The 15,100-nt window shown below is 52.7% G+C and overlaps 1 protein-coding gene across 8 annotated transcripts in view; it reads right to left on the bottom strand.

The window, feature by feature from the left end:
- The window catches only part of LOC143428787 (protein Fe65 homolog), a 117,168-nt gene that overhangs the window by 40,264 nt on the left and 61,804 nt on the right, over positions 1-15,100 (bottom strand). For 7 of the 8 annotated variants that reach the window (XM_076903913.1, XM_076903911.1, XM_076903918.1 and 4 more), the window contains one exon: positions 1,962-2,268. In XM_076903913.1, the coding sequence (XP_076760028.1) occupies positions 1,962-2,268 (307 nt within the window). Of the gene's footprint in view, positions 1-1,961; positions 2,269-3,133; positions 3,271-15,100 lie in introns of those variants that run through there. The other variant, XM_076903916.1, reaches the window with a different exon arrangement.

The following is a 15,100-nucleotide window of genomic DNA, read 5'->3' as shown; positions in this document are numbered from 1 at the left end:
AAATACCAGCCGCGATTAAGGATCCCCCGCCGTTGCTCGATCGCCCATTGAACCCTTTCACCGCGGAACTTTCTAATTGCTACGGAGTCCGGTATCGCGGTGGCGTTTCCGTCCATTCTGTTCTGGGAGTCCGCGGCCATTCAACCAGCCGGCGGAACAGCGCGGACTGAATTTAGGCAGAGACCCGATGGGAGAAGAGGGTTGGTTAACGAAGGGCGGAACAGGGGAAGTTCGTCGGGAACGAGCAAGAAGAAGACCACCTTTCAACGAGCACGGGGCGAAGGGCAGGGGGTGGGTGGTATGCAGCCAGTGGCAGACGCCGGCCGTTTCCTTAATTGCATTTTTATGCTCGCTCGGATTTCCTCAGCGGTGGAAAAAAGACCGACGGCGAGAAGAGAGCAGTTTATTATCCTGGCGGAAGAAGTTCGCAGTACGACGACCGTCCATTAACGTACGTTTCGATTGAACGCGGCGGGAAAACCCGGGGGATCGGCGCGCGCGTTACGGGACGGCTGCGATTTTCATCCGACTCGTTAAACTCCGCCCGTTTCGGATAATTATCCATTCGAGGGTGAAAGAGTTCGCTGGACGTTCGTCGAGGGCAGTGTCGGGTTGATGGAATTTTTGTTCGAGGAATTTATAGAGAACCGTGTCCGACGGAACACCGCGGAAGAAGCCAGTGAAAGCGTTTCTGAATGGCGCTTGTAAGAAACTGTGATACTAATGAAGAGATTAAGGAATGTTTGGATCGATCGTTGGAGCCGAATTATGAAGAAAGGTAAGGCGGGACATTGGAAACCGATCAACGATATCCGGGGTAAAGGCTCGAATCTAATTTCGATATCGAAGAAAGGTAGACTCGATCGAGTTCCCGGGGACCTCGTTCGCGAGATTAACGAGCCGGAGCGAGGCTCGGGTAATTCCAAACATCGCCGACAAAAGGTCCTCGAAACGGAGGAACTTAACGCTGGGCTGAGAACTGGTGGCGGAGAATGAACGAAACGCGGGGAACGCGAATTCCATCGCGCACACCGAGAGTCTATGTAACAGTCGCTTTGGAATAGCTTCGAGTCGGTCCTCGAAGTAGCTCGTTCGATTCACGGTTTCTGGCCTGGCGGATCCGATGAAAGGCCTTCCGTTCATCGCGGTTTCAAATGATCCCGTTTCGATTGAAAAAGGAACGCTCGCGTTAAACGGTAAAAAATGATCGAGCCAGAGACGACGGAGTCCCTTTAAGGTGGCTCGTACCGCGTTTATCACTGTTCGACAACGGCCCCCGATAGACAAAGGAGGTTCGATGTTGGAGCTCGAGCAGAGGAGGATTTCGAGCGGTCGAACAAATAACGGGCGCCCCCCTTTCAGCCCGTGTAACAGTCGGGAATAAGTTCGAACTGGCTTGTACCATCGGCCATTCGTTCCTTCTGTCCGAGAGTCCCTTTCACCGGGTCCGGATTTATTGAAATTTTATGCGGTACCACGATGAGGTCCGACTCGGAACTTTTATCAACGGCTCTGCATGGCGGGAGCTTATATTACGCCGGTGGATGACCATCGTGGAAGGGGCCCTTTCGACGAAACGATCTCTCGATCTCGCTTCACGAAGCCTCGATTTCTCGTTTATACGCGGGCTTCGACGGGGAGCCGAGGGTATCACGGATATAGGAAATTCGGCGGGAGCCATAGTCGTGAGCTTCGCTCATGTTTCAGAAGTAAAAGCATAAAGACATTCCGGGTGAAAATGTCGTACGGTCACGGGGACGAATATAAATCGCGGTTATTATATCCGCGATCGTATTTGGAGATCGGATCTCTTGGTAGCAAAGTAAATGGCGGTACGAATTTTGTTTGTCGCCACTATACGAGACGATTCTTCCTAGCTATCTTTTGCAAATCTATTCGAGAGAGTAGTAAACGACGGACACGTTGCGAATTTAATAGATCATCCGCGCGCGTCTACTCACCCTAGGTTATGGTTGTCGGTGTTGTCAGGCGCGTCCTCTGACACAGAGTCCTGGGTGAGCGGACCTTGAGTGACGTCCACCCCCATGCTGCCCAGATCCAATGTGGCGTACGTTCTGCGTGCTTGCACCCTCGTGCCACCGCCTCCTCCGCCGCCGGTTACTTCGCCGCTTCTGCCACCGTTCCCGACCAATTCCTGGTATAATTCATCGTACAGGGAGCTGCCGTTCTCGTTGCTGTTCAGAGCATCGTCCAGCCGGGCTGGATCCAAGTGGTAGTTGGGATTCTCGAACGAGAGCAGACCGTTCTCTGGAAAATACGAGGAAAATTCCATTTATATCTGGGGATGGAGAAATTGTTTCTTAATCGCTTATGTATTTCGAGGATAGGAAACTCGTCGATCTTGGTCGAAAGATAAGCAAGCAAGTACTTTAAAAAGTATCCAATAGAAGTAATTCTTGTATCATTTGACTAGTCGTCGAACAGAAAGAGACAATCGGTAGATTACGAGACCCGTGGATCAAGGTTTACTTTTGTGGTCTCATTTGCAATGAGTACGACGAACGTCTACGGAAGCGTGAGAAACGCTACGTGAATACGGGGCCTTTTGAGCGCCTCGCGAGAACAGCGGAAGCAGAGGAACAGCCAGACAAAGAGAATTGCGTTTTAGGAAAACGTGACAAAAGCCTGGGAAGAAATAACCTGGCGATCGATACCTGTAGTCGGAGCCGTACGTAGGAAAAGTACACGTCGGACGTTACGATTATTCAAAGGTATACACGCCGAGCGAAATGAATCAACGAAAGGAAAATAAAAGGGCTGTTCGGGGCGGTAAGTACGAAACTACGTCGAAGGACGTGGCGGATCAATCGCGAAGAGGCCAGCTCGCAGGCCGAAATACGCTGGGGAATCCTCGAGAGGGTGGGTCCGAACTCTTCTTTTCGACGAAGTAAAGAGGATTAAAAACATTGACCAACCGATCGTCCGCGGAGGTTCGAAGTTGCGAAGCGTTGAGAAATTAGGTTGAAGCACGTGACAGAAAAACAGAGAGCGAGATAGAGAAAGAGAAAGATAGACAGAGAGAAAGAGAAAGACAGAGAACATCACGACGATTATTAATTATTGCTGTTATTATCATTATCACTAAATTAGTCACGATGAAAACGCTACTCACTGATGCTCCTTAGCAAGACGACCGCCGTTAGAAGCACGTTGTACAGAAACCGACAGAACGCATCCATTGCGACGCGGGGGCGGTCATATTGTTAAAAAAATCTCGTCTGATAACAGCGAGACGTTGCCAAGAAGCCCCGTGCGCTTATCGACAAGCTATCGGTATATACACGGTGTAGATACACGGTGGTGTACATAGAGAATAGCCCGGGGGAACGCGTGTGCCTGTCTGTGCCGCGTATGTACGGTATATACGTATGAGTGGGTGTCTAAGACGAATCTCCTTGGCCTCCTTTGTCCCTTCCTTCCTTCCTTCCTTTCTTCTATCCTCGACGCTCCTATCTCTTCCAACGTCTACCTATCTCCCTCCTGTTCCCGGTATTGATTCAACCGCGAGCTTTAAGCTCTCCGCTTCGGCCGCTCGAGCTTTCTTTTGGTCAAAGGGACGCGCGATTCGTGTTCGACTCGAGTCGCTCGCCAAAATATCGTTCGTCACAACACCTACGTACGTGTTCGTGTACGTATCCGTGTGCCAGCAGTTCGCACGCTTTTGTCAAGGTCGACGACAGATATCGCCCAGCTCTTCGTAGTCGTACGGCGACAACACGGACAAGTGGAGAACGTTACAAAAGAGCGTGTAAATCGATGGAAGCGATCAATCAGAGGCGGGCCACTTATCGCGAGCGAATCCTTGTTTCACGCACTTTTTTCCGCGAGCCACAGGAAACAATAGGGCCATCAAGAGGAGAGGTAATTAACCGATCGGATTACCCCGGACGATAGTTGTTTGCACGCCCCTTTGATGGTATCTCTCCCGGTTAATTCGGCGTTTGTTGCGACCCTCGCAACATTCACCGACCATCGACTGCGATCATATATCCCTGGTTCGGACAAAAAGCGTAATCAGTTCTTTCACGCTTCGCTCTATCTATATCCCCGCCTCTCGAAATCCATCTATGAAATCCACCCTGTTCGCTCGACGGTTTCATCGAATTTCGCCACGAACGCCACTCGAGGCCGCCTATGGCCCTCTTCGTAGAAACGCGAGCGATAGAAAGAAACGGCAACGGGCACGTCAATTTTTCCACGGATCCGCGTTCATACAATTATCGTGGAATTCGTAGAAAGTTGTACGATCGCATCGCGTCGGGGTAAGTCCCGATGAATCAGCGAGAAAGGGTTGGTCGTGCGCGTTGCGACAAATTGGCCGTGCGGAGGTCGCGTGCTCGTTAGACGCGTCGCGAAGTAGCTAAAGTCCGTCTCGGTCCACCAGGGGTGGGACGCGTCTCGTTATTCCGTTCGAAAGAAGCCCGATGGAAACTGCGAAAAGAACCGGCGGTAGCTGGCTGCTGGACGGGCCGCCAAGTTTCGTCGGCAAAACGAACAGCTTGGAAAGTTCTCGGTGCGAGTTTACGATGCCGTCTCGCTGGCAAGAAACGGCGCGCGGAAGTTTACCAGAAGAGGAGCAAATTCGTGGAAACGTCCGCTATGGACGGACGCTCGTTTAGATCCCATTAATTTCTTTCCCCTGAATATCTCGTAGGCGTAATCTCGTCGCGATCTTTGGACGCGGGGTTAATTATTCGTCGATCGCACACGGGTGGTTCGATCGAGAGGGGACGCGTGATCCGTGGCCAAGAGGTCGCATAGGTCCGAGAAGTTGGAGGGATTTCGTTGATTCGAGAGGGCGGCCGGATGACTCAGCAGAGGGGGTGGATCTGTGGTCCGTGTGCGACAAATTGGCTGGTAACGCGGTCGTTTTGCCGCATGCTCGTTATAGCTGCGACCGTAGGACGGAGTCGGTGGTTGCAGCTGCTCGCGTTGCCTCGCGCGGAGGAAGTTTCCGCCGGATGAACCACGGGAGCGTAACCGAACACGGGGAACTTTACACTTACGCGTTGTCTCCTCGTGCTACTTTCGACGAGCGGAGGGAAAACAAAACGAAAACAAGGAGGGGAAAAGGTAGGCGGTAAAATTCGCGAACGCAGCACCGATTGGGGGTGGGGGGTTTCGAACGTTCAGAAAACTTGGTTCGGAGACCGTACTGCGGACGAGGAAACGACCAGACGGAAGCTTTCCTTTCGTAACTTCTCAAGCCACCGCGCGCCGAGTCAGCAAATTCCGCGAACGGGTGAATATCGACGCGAGGCCTTCGGGGTAGTGCATTTCGTTATTTCGAGGAGAAGAAGAGCAGTGACGGGGTGAGAAGAAGGAGTAGGAGGAGGAATAAGAAGAAGAAGAAGAAGCGGAACGGAGGCCGTACGCGAGAGTTTGAAAGTTTGGACACGCTTTCGGCGTTAGAACCGGAAGCAAGGTAGTGGGAAGAGAAGGGCGTGTGGCGGGTTGAACGAGGAGGACAGGGGACAAGGGAGGGAGAGAACTCCGTCACCGCCCCTCGATGAGTCACCCTATCGATTCCTCGGCCGAGTCTAGGTGAAGTCTAGGGGGCGAAGGGGCTCTTTACCACCGGCGAGCACCTCTCTTCTCTTCCTTTTTTTCCCCCTGTCTCTCGTTCCTTCTTCCTTTCTCCGGCCCTCTCTTACTCTCCGTCGACGTCCTTACGTAAGTCCTTTCCACGGAATATTAACTTTCATGGGCGCGGGGTGGCCTCCGTTGCCACCGTTCCGTCGCTATTCGGAATTGCGGGGGTCACGTATCTCATAAGCACCGAAGGCGATTGGCCGTCCCCGTCGAGTATTCCTGGGGGTTGGGGGTAGTCATTTTTTAACGGGACGACGCAATGCAAACCAATTTTCTTGCGGGACGCGGCTACGGTCGACGATAATTTAAATGTCGGAAGTTCCCGGGGAAAGTCGACTATTAATTCCAGTGGACACGGTGTAATCCATTACGTAAATCTAATAATTATAAAACGAGGAAGCGAAGTATCGAAGTGGAGTTCGAAGATATTCGCGGTGATACAATTCGATATAATATTGGCAGAAAGAAAATTCATAGGTACGCGTCCCATTCTTCCCGTTCACGGTTCACCGCGATAAGATTCCTCACGGGCCGAAGGAATAAAGTGATTCTCGCCCCATGGTCACCCTTTCGTTGGAATTGAACGTTTATTCGAGCCCGGTCTAGCGATTATGCTCCGGGGCGACCTGTCGATGCCGCGCGCCACTTTGCCACCCTTTCCGGCCGACGGTTTTTCCCTCTACCCCCCCATAACAATGGAGTTACGGGCCTTAAATGTCTCTCGCACGGGAGACCATAGAGAATGGGGTGCGAAGAACCAAGCACCGTGTCTCGTTACGGCGAAGAGAGGCCGGGGCAATTTCAAAAGCGGCCGTTAAGCTTTACGATCACCCGAAAATGTTGGCGGCCCTTCGAAAAGGTCAAGATTTTTTCCAGCTAATGGCGCTCGACGTTGTCGCTCTCTCTCCAAGTCCCATCGATCCGTCCCTCAATCCTCCATCGATCCGACAATGATCCGACCAGACGGTTCTCAAGTGATCGTTGGCGAAACATTTGGGATCGTCGACACACGAGCTGATGCGAAACGGTAAACCGTCGGGGTTATCGGGTCTCGAAAATGAATGCAAACGACGAAACAGCTCGAGGACCGTCAATCCTATTTTTACCCCGTTCCCGTTCCGCTTCAAACGAAAGTCACAGAGCCAGACGAGGAGGGTACGAGAGCGAAAAGAGGATACAGAAAGAAGAGCAGAAGAGAATCGAAGAATAAGAGCTTCCGCTTTCTCCCCTGACCCGAACACTCCTCCACGCCCCCCCCCTCCCCTCCCCTCCCCTTCATTTTCGTCGAACAAGCTACGAACAATCTCGTTCGAGGGCAATTGGTATCTCCGCCCTCTCTCGCGAACGTGGCCCCGTGGATGGTTCCGTGGATTGCCATCGCAGAAGGATGCTTATGCTTATTTCTCCACCCCTACGACGAGCGAGCTCGCGCGAGTGACGAGCCTCGGTTACGTGGCGATCGAACCACGCATACTTCGGTATGACTCGTCCCGTTGGCGCTTAGACGTCCTGGCGCCGTTCACCTACGGCGCCGCACGCAACCCTTAAACACTATTAGCCGCGTCGTACCGCCTCCAACTAGCCTCCCCTTTCCAACCACCGCGGCCGTTCCCAGCGACAACCCCTTCCGCACTGTGTTATCTGGCTTCTCGATACCGTTCAACGGTCACCCTGGCCCACGGGTGGACCAATAAAGTCGTCCGTCGGATTAGAACTCCGCGGACGTGTTCCTGTTTGCTTATCGAACGTCTTATCGCGGGCCTCTCGACTCTAGGACCGTTCGAACGATCGGTCGTGAAAGAAAATTGACCGGTGCGCGCACCGTGTTATTACCGGCTAATTGCCGATCGATAGTCAACGATAGTTCGACTACGGGCACCGTGGCTGGCCGATGATTTATGTCTAGCTGGTCGACGACTGCTCGACGATACATCATCCCGATTCTACGCGCACGCGGCGCTCAGGACGTCCTGGTAACTGGTTTTTAATAAAACCGCGGTGACCCCGGATCTGTTCGAAAATTCGTGTCGCATCGAATTTAATAACACGCGAGACGTGCTTTACAGGTGCATTGGAATTGAACATTTTGGTGGTGCGGATAGGAAAAGTGCAAAGGGAACACGCGTCGATGGCGGTGATGGAATTACAATAACAAACGCGTGCAGGATAAACGGAAAGCTAGACATACGCTGAAAGGCGCGGCGCGACTGACGGGGCGTCGAGCATTTTCACTTAAACCTGGCTAGCGCCACTGGGGACTCACGGGTCGGCTGTTAAAACCCCTGTGCTGGTTTATGGCTCGTGTAAAATAGGGTCTAGCCCGATGAATATGAATAAGTGGCAGTCTAATTCGCAAAGTAATACCTACAGGACGGCGCGCCAGGTATCTCTTTCAGTCTCGGCCTTTCGGCGTCCGGTTTCCTCGCGACCTCTCGCCGCGCGACGGCTACTTTTCCCGATTGCTATTTGCTGATGCGTTACCGCGGGATTTAATGAAGAGTAAAACGCCTCGCAGTCCGTGAACGTTCTCCCGCGGAGCGCCTTTTATCCAAGCGCGCTAACGAACGGAGCGCACGCTCTTTTCAGCAGCAGGGACAATGAAATTACGCGAACGGCACTGGTACCGTTGAATATGTATCAATGGCGGTCGATGTTTGAGGAAGATGGAATCGAAAGATATTCGATAGGTTTTCATACGGTCAAGGAACGAGTCAACAACCGTATCTTGGTGGACATCGGGCGTCTCGTGTTTCTATAGTTGGGGGCGTCGTGACACGGGGTTCGCAAGGGTCCTAGGGGTAGGAATTTCGGTAGCGAGAATTCAATGGGAAGGCTTTCGCAGGGGCTCTGACAAAACGGGTTTCTCCGTGACGACGACAGGTGCTTCGTCACCCGTTCGATTCAGGGACGACCCGTAAAAATAGCCGGTGGCGCGTGTCGCTCAAAGGGCGAGGGAGAAAGGGTCGCAGGGTGGAAGGTACGCGCGCGCGTCTCTGTGTACGAACCGCGTACAGGCGGCACTAAAAACTGCAACAAAACCGGAGTGACCGAGTCTGGCAGAAAGCCATACGTCGTGGTAACGCCGGGTAGAGTTATCGATCTAAATGGTCCCCTTGTCTCGCGCTTGTTCCGAGGTTCCGCGTGCCAGATAATACCGATCGGACAGTCGACTCGACGTCGAATTAAGATCGCTCGATTGGAGGGTCTCTACTCTGGGTCCAGGAATCTTGGATATTTCTGGTCCTGTTCCATACTGTAAAAATAGTAGCCAGCGAGCGCAACGTTTTCGTAATTCATCATATTCGCTGGAACTACTAAATTAAGCTTGGATCCAGATAGGAGTGCACGCAAAGCGTTAGCCACCGATAAGCATTAACTAGCAGTTAAAAATAAAATAGCAGCTATGAAAGTTTTAACGTCGCGGGAGTTGGTCTTTGGTTTTACATAACCCCCGTTGATTTTTCCATCCCCCGTTTGGAAAGCAGTCTTCGGAAGTTGGGTAGCGTCTCGTTAAGTATTCCGTCCGATAGCTATTAAGACGAATTATGCAAATCTATGCGAGCGTCGGGGTAAAGCGTCGAGGCTGCGTCTCGGCGCGAGTCAGAAATCCAAGTTTGCGAGGCTCTCGTGCTCTCCGGGCACGAGACGCGGCCGGATAAAACACCGAGGAGGAAAGACGTTCTCGAATCCAGGACGGAGGGATAATCCAATTTGGCCGCGTCTTCTGGCCTGTTTCGTTCGTCAACCGCCATCTTGGAACCGTTCGAAGAGCCAGCCGCTGGATGCAAATCGATATTTCAAGGGCGGAACGTCGTACGCAAAATAATTAACGACGGTCTGCCGTGCAACCCGCGGATCGAAGATCGTGCCGTCGAGGCGGACATCAACATTTCACATGACGAAACGGACGGAGCGCGGCGAGACGCTCGCGCGGACCCTTTACAGACTCTCTTGCCTCTGTTTCTTTTCAGCTGGACCCGGGTAGCTCTCGTTGAATAATTTAAACCCGCATCCTCTTCAACGGGAGCTACGCTCTGGAGGGCAGTAATTCGCAGTTAGACGGGGCGATAAACCGTGAGTTACGGTGCAACAGCCAAGAAAAATGTCCATCGTTCTGGAAACGTTGGCGACGTTATTTAGAAGACGTCGGCCGAAGAAAATCGCTCGTCGACCACCGGCTGGTATCGCACACGGCGAGAATGAAACGGGACGCGACGCGAAAGCTCGAGCGAGAGTTCGTCCAATGGTGAAGATAGTCTGGAAAGTTCGAAAGGTCGCGCTAGTTATCAGAAACGGTTATACATGTTAACGATGAGATGGAAACTGTCCTCGTCTGAAGGGGCGCGACACACATACACGCGCGCAGGTACAAACGACGGAAGTACAATTGCAGGGCGACGACTTGGAGTGTGCGCCGTCACACGGACGCGAGGGGGATTCGTCCTCGTTAGATTCGCATTTAGATTAAACTCCCTACCGCGGTAATAACCCAAGTTTGGTCATCATTTTTTTTCCCCCGCCGTAGTGCCGTCACGATCGCTCTCGGCGTACAACCTCCACTTGGTAATTCCGCGCGGCCCGTTTTCGAGCAACGAGTCTCGCCAACTTCTGCCCGTTCGTTTAGAAAGTATGCTGAAGATTTTCTCCGGCTAACCCGTGCGGCCAGGCGCAGCACAATTTCGGTTGGCTCCGACTGTTTCTTGTGTCCTCGTCGATTGAATTTCACTTTGCCCGCCGCTTCATTTTCTCGTGGCACCGCCTATAGTTAATGCCTCGAGGCGTTCAACGACCGCGTCCTAACATTTCGCGAATGAACTTTACGCCGGGTCGATGGGAACGAGAACGGATGGAAATCGATGGATCTCGAGAGCGATGCAATTTTAACAGGCTCGAAGAGGGTGGCTGCGTGCTCGCGCCGCGATCCGGGAGCTTTATCGCGCTTTGTGGTCGCGGTTCTCCATTTTCAGATCGTGCTCGGTTCACGGGGAATCGTGTTGGCACATGTACTTAAGCGGCATGAGGCCGAGCCGTTTCGTACGAACGGTAAAGCCGGCGTCGATGTTCCTGGCCGTGCTCTCGATCGCCGTTTTTCACCTAAGACCCGCGCGCGCCATAAATCAGCTCGCCTTTAACTTTTCATGTACCGAAATCCTACGGTACTTCCCCGGTGTCGCGTATTAAGCCCCCGAGCGTGTATCGGTACGTGCGCTTCCACGAAATCGTCTGATTTTCGCCTCGTTACTCGAGCAAACAACAGCCTCGTTTGTACTATTCGGAATTTTTCTACCGTGACTTGGAACTTTTAACTAGAACCGCTGTTCTCGATCAAACAGCCATAGTTTGCGTTTCAGAGCAATGGTAGAAGTGTATTTCTATCGCAAGACCAATAAAAACATGGTTAAAATTACTAAAAGAGTTCTCTTCGACGTCAGTGGTGCAGGTCCGAATATGGTCTGACTTATCGCGTACCTTAACCCCTTACCTTCATCAAAAGTATCTACCTTTCGCTCTATTATTCGAGTAAATAACGATATCGATCAAGAACAATCCTCGCCTCGATGTTCCCCACTAGAGACACGATTTGAAAACTTCAAGTGGTATCGTTGATAAATATTACAGTGAGAACGGTCGATCGTTGGCCGGACATATTTTATTTCCCGCGCTTGGCGGCAATAGCCGTGCAATTTTTATTGCGAGATTCGATATTCGGGTTGGGTTAAGCGAGCAGTCGATGAAAAGTCACCGATATCGGGCGAGGAGGGTGGTTTCGAGCGGCGGTGATACAGGGATCGGTCCCGTCCGGCTTCTCGGCGCCTTCTAACCCCTTAACGCCCATCGAGCAGCACGTACGCCTCGTACGGTCGGCTTAGACGCATCTTTCGGTTTTACCGCGCTCCCGTAAAACCGATATTGCGGTGGTTCCTGGTGAAATTTTTACCTTGGAACCGGCGCGCATCTGGTTCGCCGGTGCCGCGCGCAATGGCGTCTCTCGACTAATCCTTTTAACTACGCGGGGCCACCGACTTCTACCGTGGTGTTACGTTTACGACACGCCGGTTTTATTGACTCGATCCATCCTTATTCCCAGACACCGTGTACCTATCCCCCTGTCCTCCGATCCCCCGAGAATTTTCCGGTACGATCAATTCCGCGAAATAATTTCTGTCGTTCCGAAAATACGGCTCCGCCGAACGGTCGATAAACCCGGCGTGAACGCACTTTGCACGCGTACCAGGCGGTCGCTCCACCATTACAATAGAGAGAGAGAGAGAGAGAGATGGAGAGAGGAAGCAACCGATGGTATAGATTATGTAAAGAGAACGTAACAGACTCCAGAGCTGGTGGATTACAGGATTATAGGGGAATCGCGCGTGGTAGCAACGCCCCGACGAAGAAACTATCCGGGATTACAGCCCGCGGGAACGAGGCTTTGATTATCTCGTACACGCTACTTTAACGCCGTTGCATTACGTATTAAACGGGGATCGTTGCTACGTTCGCCTGATCCTGTTGCGCGATACAATCGTAATTCGATTGTTCACGGGCCGGAAGTAGCGGTTGCGCCGGCGAAACCGCGACGCGTCTGCAAGCACGCGAAACGGTTAAACCGGTGTCGTTTCTCTAATGCCTCGGTCAGCTTCGGAATCGTTGCGAAATTCACGCTCTGCCGTGGGCATTCGAGGCATTCCGCGGAAATTTTACTCGTCCGACACGAAACGTTCGGTTTGCACCAAGGAAAAAGTTGGTTAGAAATCTCTCGGAGGGAAACTTTTCGATTAACGAAAGCCGAGGGACGTTGAATCAACGCCGGGGGGATCGAAAACCGTGCTTGTGTTTCTTTCGGGGCGAACCAGTTGGAAAAGTTTAGCTCGCGTTAAAATCCGGCGAACATCCGCGGGGAACATTCGCGTCGTCCCCGCGAACGTACCGTTTAAAAGCCAGACGCGGTTGCGTCCTATGAAATTTCAGCCCGCGAGACAACAATAATTTGACGAAAAAATATTCTCCCCCTCGGATCTTCGCCGTGAATTTTCCGAGCCGAGCTTCGGAACAAGAGTCGGCGTGAATTACGGTGGGAGAGCGGATGGAGCAAGGGCTGGTATCGCTCGCAACCCTTCCGCACGCTCGGAGCCAGTTATAAGGAGATTTCCCGTGGCGGGCGCAGACCTCGCCGCTTGCAGCTTCTCGCGGAAATATTGCTGGCAATAACGGTATCTCTCGCGATATTAGCTGTTGATCGAGGAAACCGGGACAGGTACCAAGGTACAAAGGGACGATCGCGAGATTCGAGCGGAGCCCTGAAAGAATATTATCCGAGCAGAGGCGAGTGGATGGTGATCCAGAACCGGGTGAATTTTCGCGAGGCAACAAAGTTCGAATCTGAATTAGAAAATTTCAATTAAAAAGCTCGAGTTCCGATGGAAATTTGCCGGCACAAAGCGGGAATTCATTAGTCGATGAATAGTTCTCGCAAGATAAACGGGGAAACCGGCACGCGGAAATTACGGACGATCGTCGAACGGAATGGCGGGTCCGTACACCGAACGAATTCGTTGGAAAATTCGCGCAAACACTCGCCGGGGCATAACTTCTCCAGTTTCGCGCGTCTATATTCCGTTTAATCTTGGGGGAACTGTTTGTTCTTCGCTCGCGAGAAACAGGGAAGGCAGGCATTAGAGGCGGGGAACGAGGTGCGATGTGGACGGCCGGTATCGCTCGCAATCCTTTCCGCAGCGGTGGGGGGGCTATAAGGAGATTTCCCTCCGGCGTGCAGACTTCGGTGCGCCGGAGTTTTCGCGAAATATTAGCGGCAATAACAGTATTTCTCGCGATATTAGCTGCTAGTCGTTTAGTTCTTCCAGCTCGCAACCCTTCTCGATGCTTTCTCATGGCCGGCCGTTTCTCTCCGCCGTGAATTCCCCGGCTCGCGTCTTTTAATTGATCCGACCCGTCGTCCTTCGCGTTACCTTTCACCCTTCGAGGCTTTCGTCGAGCGCCACGAGCCGCCGTGGAAATCGTTGGGTCGTATCGCTGGCAAATCGCCAATCGTTCGTCGAAAAGTAGGCGAGGGTCTAGTGGCTTTCGCCTGTGGGCTTTGTGATGTTTCGCTGAATGCTTCTCGGACGTGTTCGAATCAATGAAGCCGGGGTCGAATAATTTTCTACGTGATCTCGATCGACCTGGATAAGCGTTGGCAGCCGATTGAGTTCCGCAAAAAACGTGTCTCCTATAAATTTCCAAATTACACTCTTCGGTAAATAAATAAGACCAGAGAATTGCGCGACAGTGCCACGAAACGAAACTGCCGGGCGCCTTTTGGCGGCTCCGCTTTCCAGGATCTCATAACGACGTCGTTGTATCGGAGTTCGAGAGGGACGCGTCGAAAAAAGCTCGCGTCAGAGACAATGGTTCCTGGCAAACCCTCCGGGCAAGCTTCCGTAACTACGTCACGAAGCCGCGGCGGCACCTTTTTATTTCCGCGTTCCCTCGCGTTATTGCTAGCCACCTGGACACCCTCCCCGCCACACATCCCCCGCCCCGCTTTCCCACCTTATAATTGACTTACGGACTTTGCGCCTTTGGTCCCCGGCCCGAAGAAAGAAATTGCAGAGAAGATTCGCTGGCTGTCCGCCAGCCGCCAATAAGGAGGCAACGGGGTGAGTTTCCCGCGGCCAGTCACGAAACGGCTTTTCGTTCTCCCGATTCGATCGATAGTTATGCGGTGTCGAAGCTCCTTGCGCGCCTGCAGGCGGTGATAAATACCGTCCCGGTGGAATGTTGCGCGACAGAACGCAACCACCGCGGCTTCCAAACTCGTCAGCCTCGTTTTTCTCGCGTACAGCTTCAATTTAAATAGAAAACGACGAGAGGGTTGGTCCAACGCTGTGGCGAAGCGGTCAAGAGAAGACGACCAAAGGTCTCCTCCCTAACCCCGTTACGAAACGGAACGCGGTGTCATCGCGCAAATTATCCGCGGGTGGCTCGCGGCTCCGCGCGGGCTCGTTTCTCGCGGCGAACCGTCATAAATCGCGTCGCGATACTAATCACGCCGGAATACATAAATAGCCGGGGCGGTAATCAGCGTGCACGCGTATCCCCCCGCCACTCGTTCCAGCCGCAGCGCGTAAGTCTCTCTTAACGCTGTTCGCCCCTGTTTCGCTCGAGAAAAACGAACTTCGCGCATTACCGTGAATTATACGCGCTCCTGAAATTGCCGCGTATCGCGGTGAGCGTCGCCCGGTGGATACGCGCGTGCGCGTCCGCGGTCATAAATAAAATATGAGCGATATGCAAATGCGATGTAGCGTGCTCGTTAATTAATAGACCGGCGTGGAAATTCGCGACGGAGCCACGCGTCTCGTAAAAGTTTGCATCCACTTCGAACCAACCACCCAGCACCCCCGCCCGCGCTTAACCACTGCAGCCGCCCAGCCGCTTGTAACGCCAGGCAAGAGTCATTAATCGTTCGGGCGAGACGTGTCTCCTC

The sequence above is a fragment of the Xylocopa sonorina genome, chromosome 11 (assembly GCF_050948175.1).
Source record: "Xylocopa sonorina isolate GNS202 chromosome 11, iyXylSono1_principal, whole genome shotgun sequence".
Taxonomy (NCBI): domain Eukaryota; kingdom Metazoa; phylum Arthropoda; class Insecta; order Hymenoptera; family Apidae; genus Xylocopa; species Xylocopa sonorina.
The sequence above is the reverse complement of the archived record's forward strand: the minus strand, read 5'-3'. Positions and strand labels throughout refer to the sequence as shown.